Raw genomic sequence first — 18981 nt, forward strand, 5'->3', positions numbered from 1 at the left:
AGCTATTCTTTGCACTTCTGTTCCGACAAGAGAAGTAAATACGCTGAGAAAGAGAGGTCACAGCAGAGAGCAGAGCCGTACCACAGTCTGATACCTGTGCTGAAACAGGCAAGTGTAAAAGGTGAGAGATTCCATTTACGGGTACAATGCAAAGTGCTACACACCTGGGGATTGAGAATAATTGGCAGGGGTTTAGAAAATGCGAGTGCTGCTTAGCATGCAAAGGAAAACTACTGACAGTCTCTTCATGTCTCATAAACCCACTACGCCAACCCAGTCGGTGCCATTGCAAATCCATCCATCCAGTGGGAGCTGTTGTCAACCGAAGAGGTAATCATCCCTGTTTGGCAAGACTGCGTTCAGACTGCTGCGTGCCGTGCCTTGTCTGTCATTGGAAAACAGACCTTTGAGAAGTTAGGAAAAGTTTAAATGGGCAATTCAAATAGTAAAGGCAGAGCTGATGAAAATTAATTCCAGGTGCAAAGGGAAATTAAAGGGAAATAACTGAACAGATGATAATAGAAGAGCAGAAAATGAACCATTTTCTTGAAAGAAAAACAAGGTGGTTTTTTTAATTGAAAATGTTCCCATTCAGGTAAAGAGAAGACATAAGTGCTCAGCAATTGGAGTAGTTGTTTAAGTTTCCTGTCATTTCAAAAAGACACATGGTGCATGTACATCTTGTTTTGAACAAAGCTGCTAGAATAATAAGGTCTGTGCAGGCTGAACTTGAGGATATCCAGGGTGCAGAGTGCAAAAGAAACCTTGCAACAGGAGTTTTTTGGAAACTAATCTGTAGACTAAAGACTGGTTGGGTGTGGATTAGGAATAAGGAGTATTATGTCATTTATTTATATAAAATGATTGTCATTAAATAAAATGACACATTTAGTTAATTGCATCTTTAGGGCCAAGATCACTTTCAGCTTCTTACTACCAATTTGCACAAATATAACAGAAAGCACAATGTAGCCGTTGATGTTGCCTAGAAAGGCTTAAAATCTAACTTTGTGAGGTAAACAGGATGATGCGAGGGCTGGAGCACCTCTCCTATGAGGACAGGCTGAAAGAGTTGGGGCTGTTCAGCCTGGAGAAGAGAAGGCTCCGGGGAGATCTTATAGTGGCCTTCCAGTACCTGAAGGGGCTACAAGAAAGCTGGGGAAGGACTTTTCATAAGGGCAGTTAGTGACAAAACAAGGGGAAATGGGTTTAAGCTGAAAGAGGGGAGGTTTAGATGAGATATTAGGAAGAAGTTCTTCACTGTGAGGGTGGTCAGACACTGGAACAGGTTGCCCAGTGAAGCTGTGGCTGCTCCTCCCTGGAAGTGTTGAAGGCCAGGTTGGATGAGGCTTTGAGCAACCTGGTCTAGTGGAAGGTGTCCCTGCTGATGGCAGGGGGGTTGGAACTGGATGATCTTTAGGGTCCCTTCCAACCCAAACCAGTCTGGGGTTCTATGATTCTATAAACTGCCTGTTAAGATAATCCTGTGTCTGAGGATGAACAACAGATGTTCAGAAATGGTCTGAGAGAAAAGCTAGCGTGGTTACTGGTGAGGAAGGTGATACTAAACATTGGAGATGGGTTGGGTGGGCTTCAACTATGAAATTGCTCTGTGCACCCAAATGCAGTAACAATGGGGTTTTGTTTTGGTTTTCTTTCTAAAATGGAAGCTGAGGTATATGGTATATCAGCAGCATGACTAGATGACATGATTCCCAGGCAAACGTGGGAATGACAAAACTGGTTGTCGTTCTCCAGGAAAACTTCAGAAGTTATATTGTCTTTGGGAGGGCCTTTGATCAAAGTCTCAAAGATTTGAGACTCTACAAGTCTCAAATCCAAAAAGTAGGTGACCCCTGTGTTGTCTTGTACTGGACCTTCGGGAAACCAGCACCCTACTGAAGGATGTGGGAAACTCATAACGTATAGAACGGGTCTGAGATGTTTCGGCCTCTTTTTTTCTTGGACTGATAAATTGACTGTTTTAAAAAATTGCTTTTTGAACTGCTCTTTATCAGCTTAGTGATTTTGTCCATGTCTGGTGTCCGTGCAGTAAATTACAGCCCATAAACCTCCAAGTGGTTTTACCCAAAAAACCCCTCAAACCCAGTGTTAGCTTCAAAATGAAAAAAAAAAAGGGGAGGGGGAGGGCAGTAAGAGAAGAAATTAGCTTTCAGACCTTCTAGTGTTTTCAGCCTTTGTAGTATATTTAACTCATCTTTGTAAAATTTCTTTCACATCACTTGGATGCAAAATATTTTGATTTGTGGTGCTTTTTCTCATTGAAACCACAAGTTTTGCTTAAGCCCTATATGAACTTCAGTCTCTAGGAACTTCAAATGTCTTAAGGACTACAGTAAAACCTCGAGAGCTGTCTCGCAGCCACACAGCCTGTGCAAAGCTTTCAGGTTTAGTTTCCTCGTTGCTATTCTGGGGTGACAGCTCGGACAGAAGAAAGTGGGAGGGGAATGCATTGCCCTCGTGGCGTAAGTGCAGATCCCAGCGTCTCTGTGTGTCTCGGCAAGATCACTCAGATCCTGGAAAAAAATCAGATCAAGTTCCCAAAAGCACTGAGTATCAGCAGCAACCATGAGCCATAAACATCACATTTGTGGCACCGGTCTCAAGGTGAGAGTTCTGCACTGTGACTATGGGCATTGATGTACATGGCAGTTCATCCTCCCCGTTCAGCAGACTGATAAAGCTGGGACTGCTAGGATTGTTTTCCTCTTGGAAAGGAAAAAAAAAAACCCCAACCCAACTGTGCAAGACCTGAGTTGGTTTCCATTTCTGCACAAGTACCACCTTTTTTGGAAACAGCAAGGGTGTGAATCCAGCCTACGGAGCCTGCTGTCAGCAGTGGGTGTCACAGCCCACGGCCAGTCAATAGTCATTAGGAGCCAAAAAGGCAGGAAACCCGGCCAACTCCAGGGAAAGATGCGGCAGCAAAGGAGAGCATAGAAATCTGGCAGTTACTTCTCACATCCTGGTCTGCTTTTATTCTTGCTGGATTAAAACTGTCATAGCTTTATGCTAATGAGGTTCATTCGTAGCCAGTGATTATTATGCTTTGAATTAGCAGTGCTCTTGAGAGTATTTTAATGAAAAAAAATGAGATAGTCCTTGTGAGAAATAGGAGCAAGAGGGGAAAAAGAGCTGTTACTTGCATTAGCTCCGAGCTGTGTGTGTTTGGAGAGGATGAAGGAGAAGGGCCACGTTCATGGCTGATGGAAAGCACAGCAGGACTCCCAGAACACAGATCCATGTGAGAGATGATGCTGAAATTCAGGGAAGAGCAGTCAAAATATGGAAATTGTGTTGGCTTTTAATGAACCCCCCCTTTGGGTAAATTCCTTTTGATTCCAGTGTTAGTTTTGCCTGACTGTGAATCCGATCCATACTCATTTATACTGAATGGGAAAAGCTTCCCCGGGGGCAGTGAGAGTGCAGCTGCTGTGGGACAGAGGGGTTGTGCTTTATGAAAGGAGAGGGTTTTTAAGGGTTGTCAATTCTCCAGGGTACCAGTCAGGACCAGGTCTGAGAGGAGTTGTTGCAACTCTGAGTTTTAGTAACTCAGGCGGCAGAAATGGTGGCTCAGTGATGGGGAAAAAGGGAGAAAGTGAGTAGGAAGAGGAGCTTCATTATGTTTCATCTGGGTTTATGCAGCAGGAAGCCTAATTCAGCAGCAGTAGTGTGTCATTCCTAGTTTGCTCAATGGACCGCTTCTACACCCTGTATCCCTCAGGTAAGGCAGCAAAGACAATACCAGCCCATTACTTTTTAGCAGAATCTCTAAAAAAAATCACAGCAGTGGAACACAGTGTCATCTTATTTGCTTTAACTTAGAAACATCTTAAAAATGGAGGAGGAGGAGGAAAAGGCATAGTCCCTTTGGATCTGCATATAGAGTGAGGTGGTCTGTACCCCGTGCTGGTCTTCAAAGCCCAGCAGGTTCTGGTGAAATCAGAAAGTGTAAGGAAATTCCTGATTTCCTCTTCTTTTTACACTCACAGTTTGTTCAGCATAAACCAGGCAATTTCCAGCTTTGATGCAGCATGTCCCAGCCCCTGCGCAGGACAGAGCCTCGTAATGGGTTCTCTCTATTAGAAGATATTTCTCTAGGCAGTTGGGCACAAAGAGCTGGAACAGAATTAAGTGCTTTGACAGGACTACCTTTTTTTCCTCTGCTGTAAATGGAAAGCAGATATTCTCAGAAATGTCTGTCTCTCTCTCCTTTACCCCAAAGAACAATTATTTTTAACTATTTCCACTGAAGCAGTTGGGCTCTCTGTATCTCCCGGGCTTGCTTTTTTTTCTTCCAGGAAGTTACAGGCAGCTCTATCTGGCAGTGATATTTTACAGGGAAAAGGATTGTGTTGCCAATGTTAAAAACAAACAAAAGAACAATAACAAAATAACCAACCTTATTGCAAGAACCTGAGGGGTTCACTAGTATTTCAGGTTAGAGTTCTGATAATGAAGCTTCCTTTGTGTTAGAGATGCATCTCCAGCTGTTCCCATGAAAGCCCACCTAAATTTGGCATACTGAAAACCTTGGAAAAATTTCAAGATACATAAGAATTTGCCAGCCAAAATCTCTGGTGGTTTTATCAGTGTGGAGTAGGTGTGCTCATCCCTTCAGAGCTATGTTCTTGCTGAGGTTCCTGAGCCTGTACTCATGGCTGAGGTTAATATTTAATATACTAGAGGTGAAATAGAAACACTGGGCTGCTGTCTTCAGAGCGGGAGGGGTGACAATCTGTGTCCTGTCTTTATGAATCCAGACTGTGTTTGTGCAAACCACTCAAATCAGTTTTATTGGCAGTGTCACAAATACCAGACAAGCCTGGAAAGTGATATCCCTTTAAAAAAACCCAACAAAAAAACACACCAAACAAACAAACAAAAACTTTTTTAAAAAGACACAAAACCCCCTTCCTGCTCACTGAATTTTGCAGTATTGCAGCTGTGGCATGGAGAGACCCCTGCCCCTGGGCTCCTAGTACCTTCCCCATGTCGGTGTTTTCCTTTGCTCCTGGCTTACCCCTCTCTCTACCTCTGATCACAGGGATCTTATTTCTCAAAACTATCAGCATATTTTCCCTGTAAATATAATTGGGGGGACCCATGTAATGTGAATGTGCCAAGTGACCACCCCAGAATTCTCTTGCTCCCACTGGGGAGGAAGGGGAATTTAAATTCTTCAGACTTTTTTTTTATTTTTTTAAAAGAAGTATTGAGACTACCATGATGTACTAACAGTGTAAAGGTTGCAAAAAACTGAATTTTTTAACACCAGAAGCTCAGTGAAAACCTGTAACCCCTCCTAGGGAATTCAGCTCTAAGTGTGGACTCTATTAAAATCCTCCAAGTCCCTGTGTGAAAAGATAAGAATTGGAGGGGAATGAGTGAGCAGAAAAGTGGGACTGGAAGGAACCTTCTGAATTTTTAGCACTCTTTCTGTCCCTAGGAAATTCGTAATGCACACACTTTTGTAACCCAGGTGATTTTAATGGACATGGTAATGATACCAGAGGGTCATTATTTATCAGGGTCCTTGCTCCTTATAAATCTTAATTAATGGAAATGTCACTTTCTGTTGCAAAAAAAGACTTGCAGTATTTCTTTTAAACACTATTGCGTCCTTTATTTGAGCTTTCTGTTCCCCAATCTCTGTCACACTTCCCCAGGAATGGCTGGTGGATGGACTGCCAGCTGGCTGGAGTGATACAGAACAATTTGTTCAAGATTATAACTTTGCTATTGTAATAATCCATATTCCTGTTAATTCTGATTGTTAATACCGATCTTTACAGTAGATTATGTATTCCACTGAAAAGAATGATAAAATAATAAAGACTACAATTTTTTCCTTTTTTTCCTCTGTAACCATGGAAAATTTTGACCATCTGTGTGGTTCTCTGATAATTTCTGAAAGGTTTTTTTTCACTTCTCTCCCCTTTTTTTTTTTTTCCTCCTTTTCTTGCTGAAACTACAGCTGAGGAAGTGGAAAGACTGGCTGCAATGCGTTCAGATTCTCTAGTACCTGGGACTCACACACCTCCAATCAGAAGAAGAAGCAAATTTGCCACTCTTGGAAGGCTTTTTAAGCCATGGAAATGGAGGAAGAAGAAGAGTGAAAAATTTAAGCACACTTCAGCAGGTAATAGTTGCGGTCGGGTTGGGTTGTTAATCTGGAACTGTTTGCTCAACCAGACTGAAAATTTGTGATGCAGCCCCACTTTACACATGTTTTTAAGGTTGTTGAAGCTTGGCTTGGAGGGATTTCTTAGATTCTGAGAAACCTTTAACTTTGTTACCAATTTTTGGTTTAAAAAAAACCCCAAAACAAACACATTGGGTGCACTAGAGTTAAAGCAGCAGCTCGCCAAAGCGGTATATTCAGGTTCTGCTACCAGAGCTAGAGGGGAACCCAGAAGAAATCTCGTTCCATTGATTTAGCAGATCACAGATAAAGGAAATGACAGTATGAAAAGACAACACTAGTGGAGGATTTAGCCACGTTCAAAGTCCTGTAAGTTCTGATAGAGGAGTGAGAAAAATACATGATGAAGGAGATGACCTTGAGTAACATGCATAACTGTAAATTATTTGTTCCATTGAGCAGGAAAAATGTCACTTGTTTTCTGAGAAAAACAATCTCTCTTCCTGCTGTACCCATCCTTCTGCCCTCTCTTTCTAACACTCCTGGTTTAAGACTCTTTTTAGTTAAAAATAAGTATGGAAAACTGCAAAAATGTGGGTTTATATTGTAAATTTTTGGTCTGAGCAAGAATTCCAGATCCAGGCATTGATACATGTGGTTGGTATTTGTACCTGGCATGTTTGTTCTCAACCTTTGTGATCTATTTAGAAGGTTTCTTTTCTTTCTTCTTCCATGATGACTGATAATTAATACACGTGGTTTTGCAAGTCTTGAGCCTGGATTGTCTGTGAGAAAATATGAATTTTCTTCTGATTTCTTATTGTTCTCACTAGAACTAGGAAGGAAGCAGTGAGGATCTTGCTTCTTTAAGTGCCAGAAGAGACTTGAGCTACCGCCCAGTTTCTCTCTGACCTGTTTATTGCACAGTGGAAGCTTTCAGGCAGGACTTGACTGTACCTTCTGGCACCCCAGAGCCTGTACTTCTGAAAATGGCCCATAATTTTACGAGAAGTTACCTTTAGCTAAGTGTAAATTCTTGCATGAGGTTAAATGCAGAATAGGAGTTTTCAGGGTTCATACCTGAAGGTGCTCTTTACTGTGTGCTCTTTAGGCTGCTCTCTGATTCATCAGGTGAAAACTAATGAACTGGAATAGATGGCTGTATTATTCTGAGTGACAGTTGTATATTTTTGACTTGACAGCTGAGAAGCTATTGTCACCAAAAATGACAAGTTTCTGCAAAACAAAAGGCTTGTCTTTCATGTTCTGTATCCATCATAACTCTAGTGCAGTGTAGCAGGATTTCCATGAAAACCATATAATAGCTCTTAGGTATACGTGGATGCTGTGGTGACAACTACTTTGATGCTATTTCCAGCATGCTGGGTTAGTTGGTTACAACTAGGAGGATAACCACAGCAGTTCAGGATGTACCATGGGTTGCAGAAGCCTACCTAGTATTTATTTGTATGGTTTATCCAGCTTTGGGAGCTGAGGCTGAGCTGTATACTGCTGTGGTTAAACTGATTAGTTTGAAGCTGGCTGGAATATGCCTGCATAGTCTGCTCTGGGCATTCCAAGAAGTGTTATGTTGATTTGCTTCATTTATCAAAATATTTGGAAAGTACACAGGGATTAAAATCAGAGTAAAACCATGTGTTTCCTTTTCTCAGAGGAGAAGGAAGCTTTAACAGGTGTGCCAGCAGATCGCCTCCCCTAGTAAGATGGACTTCAGAGTCTGAAAAACTAATTTAAAAGCTGGGTCTCCAGGTTGCAGGAATGTTTGTTGATTGCAGTACTGAGCTTGATCTCTGTTGAATCCAAAACCTTTCTTTTTTTTTATGAAAAAATTTCATTTCTAGTGAGCTAAAAGTATCCTGCAGCTGCTCTGCAAAATTGGTATTCCTGCCTGCTCCCCTACTACTAACTGCAGCAAAATTGACAAAGATGTCAAATTTGTTGAGCACCCTGCAGGAAGCACTGGGAGAGATTTACTTCTAGACTGTAGCAGAGCTGGGGACCCCATAATTTCCATCATCCCTGACCCTGGAGAATGGGAATCCACCAGGATCCTACCAGACTTCCCAGGCAATTCAGCAGCATTAGTTGCACCTAGAACCTGTAATACAAAAGATTTTGCAGCAGAAAACTAGCATTTTTCTGCCAGCATTTCCATGATCTCTTGTCTAATACTTCTGTTCTCACTGAGAAAATATATTTAATTTTTATAATAAATCAAAGGACAAGCTTATGAGATGGCATAATGAGAGCCAGCGTGAAACTTCCTAATACAGGCTTATTTTCTTCTAGTGCACTGATAGATGTGATGCTTGGAAAAAAAATATTTCCCATTAGTGTCCTACAGGCATGCAACCAAGCTCTCCCACCTGCATAGAACATCAGTAATTATGAAAAAAAATAAATACTAACACAAGTATTTTATTAGGCTCCTATTTGCTGCAACAATGAATTCAATTATTTTAAGTGTTGAAAGCAGTAACGGTTCAAAACATATGACCTTAGCTGTTGAAACTTTCTTTGAGTCAGGCTGATATTTAAGGTTGAAAGGTTACCTTTTGCTTGAGATTTGCAAGTGCTAACATTTTGTATCCATATCTTTATCAGACTAAAAGCTCTGTGATTATTTATTCAAAGATGAATGCTTTAGCTCAGTGGTCAGTAGGCAAAAAGCCTTTTTAGGTAGTAGGAAAAGTTATTTTCTGGCATCTGATAATTGCGTAAGATGAGATAGAAAATCCTTAATTTGATTGATGGAGGACCTTAATGTCACATTTATTATACAGGGGTTCCTTTCAGCACATTAATTCTCATATCGTGATGTTTGAGCATCACAAGTCGCCCATCCTCCATCTTCTTATTGTCGCTGACAAGCAGAAGGTTAAAACCACACATTTCAGACACTTCATGTGTTTATAAGTTACGTTGGTTCTGATACCCCTGTGCAGAAAGGTTCAAAGTCTGACATTGCCTTGGTACTGACTTAGTCATGAAGGTGAAAGTCAAGACCCCACCTGGAATACTGCGTCCAGTTCTGGAGCCCCCAACATAAGAAAGACAGGGACCAGTTAGAACAAGTCCAGAGGAGGCCACCAGGATGATCCGAGGGCTGGAGCAGCTCTGCTGTGAGGACAGGCTGAGAGAGTTGGGGCTGTTCAATCTGGAAAAGAGAAGGCTCCAGGGAGAACTTATAGCGGCCTCCCAGTACCTGAAGGGGCTACAAGAAAGCTGGGGAGGGACTTTTCATAAGGGCAGTTAATGACAAAACAAGGGGAAATGGCTTTAAGCTGAAAGAGGGGAGGTTTAGATGAGATATTAGGAAGAAGTTCTTCACTGTGAGGGTGGTCAGTCACTGGAACAGGTTGCCCAAGGAAGCTGTAGATGCCCCCTCCCTGGAAGTGTTGAAGGCCAGGCTGGATGAGGCTTTGAGCAACCTGGTCTAGTGGAAGGTGTCCCTGCTGCTGGCAGGGGGGTTGGAACTGGATGAGCTTTAAGGTCCCTTCCAATCGTAACCATTCTATTATTCTATGATTCTATGAGTTTTGATGCAGACATCTAATGCCTTTGCCTTGCAGTTGGTCTGTCTGTGAGCATCTTCGTCAGATATTTTGTGGAGTGACCAGAACAGGTAGAAAAGGTCATGCTATGGGGAGGTCTGTTGTTGCAGATGGTGAGCACCAGATGAACCCGCATCTGGGGCCTGATCTGAGCGACGTCTTCTGCTGGAAGGTGGAGGATTAAGGAGGTTGGGTGGTTCAGGACATGCACTGTGAGTGACAGATGGGCTCCATCTATGGACAAGCTCAATCTCAGAGCAAAACGGGAAGGGAGGTTATATGGGGTGTGGGACACCAGTGTACCACAGCGGGGCGAGAAACAAGTTAATTCTCGCAATAATTAATCCTCTTCCTGGACAGAAGTGAAGCTCCCCCCAGCATAGCGCATTTTTCACTGTCTGCATTACAAATCATTTTACCACAGAAGGTCCTAATGAAAGTTCTTTGGGCACTGAATCACCCACAGTATAACATAAATTCTCTTGACAGTGAAGCTATATATACAGGGAGTTAGGCAAAGAAATTAAACTCAGCCCCAATATTATTCATGCTGTAGTCAAAAGCGTGGTGTATTTTTTTTTCTTTTAACTTGCCTAAAATTTTATCTTGCCCAGAAAACATGGAAACCTTTATTATCATAGAGGGTTGAGGGTGCCTCACGGCACTGAACAATATGGTAAAGCTGACAACTCCAGCTTTGGGAGCACAGGTAAACTTCTCAATGGTAAGGTTATAGCAGTTGAGGGGACAGTTTCTTTTAACTGACAGGGAGCAATCTCACTTACGTCAGGAGCAGCCAGGAAGAAACAATGAATTTTTTCTTTGCCCAAGCACATTTCCTTGGCTGGATGCAGCTGGGATGGCTCCAGGAGGCTGCACAAGGTTTTTAAAGCCACGCCGGGCTCTCTGGGAATCAGCAAAGCAGGTAGCAAAAGAGAAAGCTGACTGTCTCCTCAGCCAAGCTTTTGTCTTTGGTTTTAATATCTTGATCTTGTTCTGTTCACCTTGATGTGAATTTGAAAACAGTTCCTGGGTGTGCTGATGTTTTATTGCAGTGCTGTACACGTGCTGGCGAAATGTCATTTCCTGATGATGTTTTGGAGAAGGAAACGCTTCTGAAATAAAGAAGCCTGAGGGAAGATCTGGTTCTGGGCCTATTTGAAATATTACTGAAGTTTTTCATCACTGTATTCATCACAAGCCGACTCCTTGAAACCTTTCAGAAAAAAAGTATTTCAGCTGCTTGCAGGAGTCTGAATAGGGGGAAAAATGTCTTGTTTTGTTATTTCATATTTCTAGTGACCTTCATTTTAAAGAATTGGTGCGTCTGTCTTTCTCCATCCTTGAGTTGCAGTGCTCAGGCAGAGGGGAGGAGGAAGCATGTAACTTGTACTTGGAGGAAACAGGTTGGAATGAGAAGAGGAAATCAAGAGATGGTGAGAAATGAAGGGGTGTGGGGGAAGCTCAGCTGTAAGCAAGGGATTCAGCAGTGTTTGGGTTGGGTACATAGGCACCCTGTACAGTCAGCAGAGAAAGTCCAGGGTCAGAAAAAAGCTCCAGAGCAGCTCTATTGCCAAGTAGACGGTTGTCTGAGACAATCAGTAATGTTAAAGAGAGAAAAGGAAATCTGTTGATCTCAGCCTTTCCTCTTGGGTACTTTGAAACTTCCCTTCATTCGTGTTCCACTTCCCCCTCATAGAAATACTTACAACTTCTTCCACAAGGCACTGAGGACTGATCAGTCCTCCGGTGCCACAGCTCTCATTCCCAAACCCCATGGGTGAGCTAGCAAGCCATGTCCTGTTCTGTGGCCAGAGAAAGACATGACGGTGACTTCCTAACCTCATGCTTGGGGTGCCCTCCTGAGAAGAGGGAAGAGATGCTCCTGCTTCATTCAAAGCTTTGCTTAGTATAAAATGGTAGAGGCTGGTGTTCAGGAACCCCTCTCAAGGTGTAGGACTGTGGAGTTTGAAGGGTGTTGCAGGTAGTGAGGTCAGAGTGAGTTATGCACTTCACTCGTAAGAGAGATGTAATCAGATATTTATTGATGTAAAATAGTGAATTAACAAAGTTCAAAGGTTAATGTGACATTCATTTAACAGGATTTGATGGCAAAGTTCACTGGATTGTTTACTGCATAGAGGACAAGGTCAGACAAAACTGTCAGGGAAACCTTCCTGTTGAGTCACAAGGTTTCAGAAAGGACCCCCTTGCTTTCTAAACTCCTAGGTGCAGCTAGATCCAATCCTAGTCCCAGACTTGATCAACAGTTTATGTCTAAAGGATTATATATGTGCAATCAATCCTTTATATCACTGAGCTCAGATTTTGCAGTTAGCATGCTATTCGTCACTTACTGGGGATCTGTCACAGCAAGGAATCTCTCAACCTTGAGGAGTAACCTTGAGAGGTGTCCCTACTCAAGGGGAGATCCTGGCATGCAGCCCACTGTCCTTTCAGGAATGTTGCATAGGCACCTGGACTGTCCACTATTTATGGAGTAAGATGATTGACCTATAGTCATATTTGCATACCAGCTGTATTTCGGTCAATACATCCTCAGCAAGCCCTCTGCTGCTGGAGCAAGTTGCACAAGATAGCCCTTGGATATTGTGTTGTTATCCATCTCCATCTCCCCTGAGCTGGATGCCACTATCATGACCAGATAGCATCCATGATGGTCACCACTGGTGGTTATCACTTGAACAGGGTTACGGGAAATAAAGATCAGGTGCAGTGGGGAGCACACCGTCACAAAGGGATAAAGACTGGGGCTGAACAAAGTGGACTAAGATACCAGAAGAGCAAAGAGGCAAAGACATCAACAGTTGGGCTGGGGAAGGTTGGGTTGGGGGACTAGGACTTTCAGGCCAGGTTTATAGGTTCATCTGCTGCCCAAGGACAGTAGTGCTCTCATAAGAACAAGCCTTATGAGGAGCAGCTGAGGGCACTGGGGTTGTTTAGTCTGGAAAAGAGGAGACTGAGGGGTGACTTAATTGCTGTCTACAACTACCTGAAAGGAGGGTGTAGCGAGGCAGGTGTGTGTCTTTTCTCCCAGGTAACCAGTGATAGAACAAGAGACAATGGCCTCCAGTTGTGCCAGGGGAGGGTCAGATTGGATATCAGGAAAAATTTCTTCATGGAAAGGGTTCTCAGGCACTGGAAGGGGATGCCCAGGGAGGTGGTTGAGTCACCATCCCTGAAGGTGTTTAAAAGATGGGTAGATGGGGTGCTTGAAGATATGGTTTAGTAGTGGACAGGTATGGCTGGACTTGATGATCTCAGAGGTCTTTTCCAACCAGGAGATTCTATGATTCTATAATAACTGACAGTTGTCTCTCTCTAGCAGTTACCCTGTTTAACTGGAATGGCTGAGGTCTGCATGCTGGATCTAGACATTGAAGCCCAGTAGTGTAGCGAGTGCCACAAAGGGGAGGATCTGGAGTTTTTCAGTTTGCTTTTTAGGGAGGGTATGCATGCTCTTCTGTTTCCTTCCACTCTCACTCAAGTGAGGGTGCCAAAACAAAATGTACTCTCGCAACCTTTAGCTGCCACACTCCCAGAACCTGCATTAGAACAGCCATTCATGCTCAAATGCTGGTTTTTTCACTTGCTAAGCCTTGGTGCTTTGGTTTTTCCAACCAGAGTTTTTTTAAAAGTACTCTATAAAAATTCATATGTCAATGTGTTTATATAAGTTAAGACTCCCAGTCAGTAGAGGGATTGTTTAAATTTGGCAACACTTATAGGCAAGGATTTTCAATGTTTCTGATGAATAATGAGAAGAAAACAAAATGTGGTAAATCTGTGCAATTAGAGGAGCTACTTTTCATAAACCATACCCAGATCATTTTATTCCTACTGCTGATTATTTCTAACTACAATAGGTAAATATTTTGAACTTTGCTTTCCAGAATATTCCAGTCGGTAGAAATTCAATAATATGTTGCCAGTGCTTCTCCTTAAACCTTCCTACTCCCTTCTGCTTTGCCAGTGATTGCCTCTCGTGGTTTCTCATGTAAAACTCTCAGGCTGTTAAGCTGGTCGTGCTATTTGGGTGAGACCTTTGCCAGGAGAAGCGAAGCCTGCAGATGTGCCTGCCCTCCTTGCCTCTGCTGTATTTTTGGGGAGGTGGAGAGATTTGGGGTGGTTTTTCCAAGTGCCTACCAGGTTATTGAAGTCTATCCACAAAGGTCCTATTTTCAGGCTGTACTTTGAAAGCAGTGGTTTTGTTTAGATTGTTGGCTAACAGGGATAACTGTGTTTTAAAGCACTTTATGGTCCCGTTCTGCTTTTCTGAGTTTTATTTAATAACTGTTGTGATCCCATATGAAAGGTATTAATATTTCAGCTACAATTACTCTTAGACTTTCAGGCCAGACTATCTCTAGGTTTAGGTATAGAGTACTGAGGTAATTATGTTTTTTATTCCTTCACCTTCTTATTCTGATGACTTGGAAATGTAATTCTGAATCAGAATTGAGAAGGAGAGCAGGGTCTTCCCTGCTGTGTAGCTGGTTCTGAAATTACCTGGTTGCCTGAAATACCCCAAAGTCCTGTTCTCATCCATGATGAAGCCTTTTAATAAGACTGTGTAAAATCCCCAATGGCATTTTTGATGTGAGACAGTGAGCTGATGATATGGACACTGGTCCCAGCCAGGTAGTTTTGCTGTGCAGGAGCAGCTCATAGAGCATTAATTAACACATTGCTGAAAAACATTGCTCATTTCCAAGATTTTGGGAAAAGAGTGTAAAACTAGTGTAAAACTTAGACCAGACTTCCAGAAAGGAGCTCTGGTTTAGTTACAGCCCAGCAGTACAACCACTTCTCAGAGTTAGTGAGTGCTTCTTTGTTCACAGGTTTGTATATTTTTTGAGGGAGGTGCAAATTGTCGTTCTCTGAAAAAAGCACGATTTTGCAGGATTTGGGGCTGTTCACAAATGCACATTGACTTAAGCAAATATTTTTCTTGGAAGGAAATGCCAGAATATAAGCATATTACATTTCAGTGTTTTCTAGATGAATCTTAGAAGAGTTTTTATTCAAATTTACATTTCCGTTTCAAATTTGAACTAGATATTGACAAGTATAGCTAAAAAATTGAATTCCAAATATAAAAAGACCTGGGACAGGAAAGCATGTGCATTTTAAGTCTGCTGAAATATTACACTGCTTGAGCTCAAGGACTGAATAAAAAAATAAAATCTATTTTCAGTTTTATTTTTTATCTTGATCCAAAAATACACTCGATGTATTCCTAATTTTGGAAGTGAAAAAAAAATATAAAAATCTAGATTTAAATGCAGATTCCTTCCCTTTGCATACACTAACATTTTCTTAATGTCTTTTGAGAAGCTGGCCAGAAGTTGCACCAGAATTCATGCTAAAACTATATGCAACTTTTAAAAAATTTGACCTTTTGCCCATCTATAGAGGGAGTAAAAGTAGCCTGTGTATCTGCTCACTGCTGTGGAACTAAAGATCCAGAGATTTTTTTAAAGCCAGTAATCATTTGCAACCATGCAATGAGCTAAACAGCCCAAAGCTGATGGTGGCAGAAGGCACTTCATAGCAAGGGAAAGCAGTGGATGATGTTTGCTTCTCTGTCACTGGAATTATAGATTATCAGTGTTTGTAGATTTATCATTTTAAGCAGATCAAAAGAATTCACTTGCATTTGGAAGTTGCCGATCTGATTTGTACACAGAAGGCAGTTAAAGCAGTTGTCTATTTTTATACTTGAATTGCCAAATGGAAGCTCCTGGTTCAAAAATGGGGAGTACAGTCACTCCCCTGGGAGCCTGTATTCCACTACAGAGCAGCATCCTTGTGTCTTCTTGAGATCTGCTGCAGAACATTTCCCGGGTTTAAGAAGTGGACTTTGCTTAGTGGGACTGAAAAATGCGTTTTGGGATTGTTGTAGCCCCGTGCCAGCTCTAATGGAACGTGTGAGACAAGGCCCTTAAATGTGTCTCTTCTTACAGGGAAGAGATGTTTAATGAGGCTGTTTAGTTTTTATGCTAATTACATTTCCAGCTGCTGTGAAGATTATACGAGGCCGCCCAAATGGTAATGCTTCACCATAATTCTACAACAATGCATTCCTGTTAAAATAATATAATAATACAATTAATCCGTTAAAGAATTTACAGCAAAGTTTGAGGACTGAAAAATAGATGCTGTTAATGGCATAAGCTTTTGCACGGTATATGGATTAGAGAACATTTGTTGGAGATGTTTTAAGTGTTTTACCAACAAATCAGCAATAATAGAATATCTGGTTGAGGGGAGAGAGAATGAGCGTGTTTGGAAGAAGCTCATTCTTGTGTGAAAAATTGTTGTATATCCTCAGCTGCTATTGCTGTGGCTCGTGAACGTACAGTCTTCATCAGATTGGGTCCCTACAAATTATTTTAGAATGTTTTCCTTTAGCAACAAAATGCATTGAAGCTGCATTTTATTTTTAGATTACATTTGAAGCATGGAAATTAATTATTATTTCTCAGACTCTTGGCTTTTGTTCTTCCAGTTTTCACTGCCTTTTTTAAAGATGTGGGGTGAAAATAGCAACATTTCACAGTGACATGAAGCCATGAGGCATCTGGTCTGTGATGAGAACAAAGACCAGCTGTAGCACTAGGTTATCCAAGTGACCCAAAAAAGCTGCAGGACCTTTCTGGCAGGATGCTGGCTGGTCAGAAGATCCTGCTTTTAAGCAACTTGTGCACCGTGTCATTTTTGTTATTCCATCAAAGCAATGGCCATTGAATATTGCTGTGCAAATTTGTTATCAATCAGTAATCTGTGTTGTGCAGACGCGTGTCTTGAGACTCGGTGGAGTCCGTCAGTGGCACCAGGGAGGCTGGGTGCTTCAAGTGGGGAAATCTGTTTGATGACTCCACCAGTTTCCCCACACTTTGGGTAGAGGTGAGCATGGTCTTCTCACTTCCAGAGCAATGGAGAGGAACACCTCCCGTGCCTTTCAGAGACTGCTGCCAGGTAATTTCTGAAAGCTAAATTTGTTAGTTACCTTTATGCAGAAGAGTTGTTGAGGAAACTTTATTCCTAGAATACCATTTTGTTCTTGCTTGGTGTTTCCAGCAGTGGACGAAATGAAGCAGGAATCCCTGAAGCCAGCTTGGTGATACCTCTATTGAGTCCTACCATATCAGTGACCCAAGTGACATCTGACCCATGTTGTGACTGGGAAATGGGTTGGTACAGTAATGTGAACATGCAGCCCAATTACTCTAATCTGACGGGATTTTTTTAATCACAGTAGATGCCCTTTATTTCCATGTCTGTGAACAACATTCAAAAGGCACATACGGCTAAATGTGTAGGGTATTGGCAGCAGGGATGAGAACTGAGAATCCCAGGTCCATGGGGATCTGAAACATGGATGACAGTCACCTAGGAAAAAATATTAGCTTCATGAGCGATTTCCAGGGCTGCTGGGGTTAATATGTTGAGGAATAATAAATAGTTGCTAGAAAGAGAACTGAATTGCCCTGTTACAGAGGTTTAATAGGAAAAATCAGTTTATTAATTAGGAATCAGATTGTGAATTGGGAATCAAAGGTAGCTTGGTGAAGAACAGTTTCTTAGAAGTCTTGGTCTAACTCTTGTTTATATTAGGGCTTGTTTATACATTGTAACTTGAATTATTTAAACCATAAATATGAAACAGAGTAGTTATATCACCATAAACCCTTGGGTAGATGTTTATTCAGTTCATAAACTCATTCATTTTATTTTAATTCCTTAAGGCCAATTCAGTTCTGAATTAAAATGTCCACGCGAGTGTTTAATGTGGCATTGGTGATCCTCCTTGAATGACTTAATTCAGATTAGTTTCCCTGAGTGTCCATGTAAGTAGCCACAGGAGCTAGTGTGCAGGAAAGAGTCGATCAGGTAACTAACTACCTTTGCTGCTGCAAGAGGTGGGATCTAGAGGCTCTGTTTGGTGAAAGCTACGTGTGGCTATTTGGACTGACCCAAGTGACTAGGCAGCAAAAGAAGCTGAGGTGATTAGAGCATTTAATGAAGAGAGAAAGCTGCTGTTGCTCTTTTCCAAATTCTGCTTACTAACACATCCCATTCTCGTTGCAAACGATGCCTATAGATTATTACACTCCAAATATTGCTGGACTTCATTGCAATTTCACTAGTCTCCTCTTATTTTGGGTCAATCTGTCCATGTGTAGGGTTTCTTCAGTACTGCAGCTCACAAAGTCCTTCAGAGAGTGTCTTGGATTCCAGTATTAAAAAGGATTATTAAAAACCCCGTGTGACTGTAGAAGAAAATCTTGGAGATCAAAAGCATGGGAAAAAAATCTCAAATTCTTACTAGAAATTAAACTCCCTATTTTGAATAAACTTATGGATGTTCTGAATATTTATAATTTGCTTTTTTGATACCAGTTACATTTTCAGAGAAATGTTTCAGCTCCATATTAGGGTGTCTGTATAAAGAAGACTGGAGTAGTTAAAAATAAGACTTATTTTAGTTTCCTTTTGTTTGCATAGACCAAAGATATAATACTATCTGTTGTTAACTGCAGCTGAGTTGTTTATTATCTGCAGGATGTCCCACGCTTTTAGATAAAAGCAATGGTAGAATAGATCCATGGCGCTGATCATCACTCACTATTCTCTTTTGTTCTTGCTGGAGTAGCAGTTGTATGTTTCTAGGCTGAAATACAGGATATCTTGGTCTCTTATTTTGCAGCTGAATATGTGCATATAGATTTTTGAAGGAACCAGACCTTAGTTCCTCTTAAAAAGGTTTTGATTTGATAATTAACACTCTTAGACTTTTATCTCTTCAGAGCTCTATATATACATCTCTCCAAGGCAATCACAAACAATTCTGTTTATCAAAACAGGCAGTAAAAATCATCCTTTTGCTGTGGTAAATTATACTTTTTCAACTTCACCAACAGCATTATTTGCCTGTTTTAAAAGAGAAGATGTTAGGGAATTTACATTTGCCACTAGCTACTACTTGAGCCTGCAAACACCAGTCCCTCACCTCCCTATGTTTTGCAGGAACCTCGTGGTCTCCATGTGCTCTTCATGAATTCCTTAGTTAAAAGTAGCGTGGGGCTGACAGCTGAACGTGCATAGATGGGCAATACTCTGAGGAAGGTCCAAAGAGTACCCAGAAATGCTGCTGCCTGAAGGCAACGACATGTATTTGTGCTGAAAATGGTTGTCAACGGGTTTGATTTTCTT

General features: G+C 41.6%; 1 protein-coding gene across 1 annotated transcript in view; it reads left to right on the top strand.

The window, feature by feature from the left end:
* The window catches only part of LOC114818503 (phosphatase and actin regulator 1-like), a gene marked incomplete at its 3' end in the record, with an annotated part of 84113 nt that overhangs the window by 17046 nt on the left and 48086 nt on the right, over nt 1-18981 (top strand). Inside the window, exon 2 of the mRNA XM_029084639.1 lies at nt 5999-6163. Coding sequence (XP_028940472.1) covers nt 5999-6163 — 165 coding nt within the window. The remainder of the gene's footprint in view (nt 1-5998; nt 6164-18981) is intronic.

This window comes from Antrostomus carolinensis, unplaced genomic scaffold (genome assembly GCF_000700745.2).
Source record: "Antrostomus carolinensis isolate BGI_N321 unplaced genomic scaffold, ASM70074v2 scaffold19750, whole genome shotgun sequence".
NCBI lineage: Eukaryota > Metazoa > Chordata > Aves > Caprimulgiformes > Caprimulgidae > Antrostomus > Antrostomus carolinensis.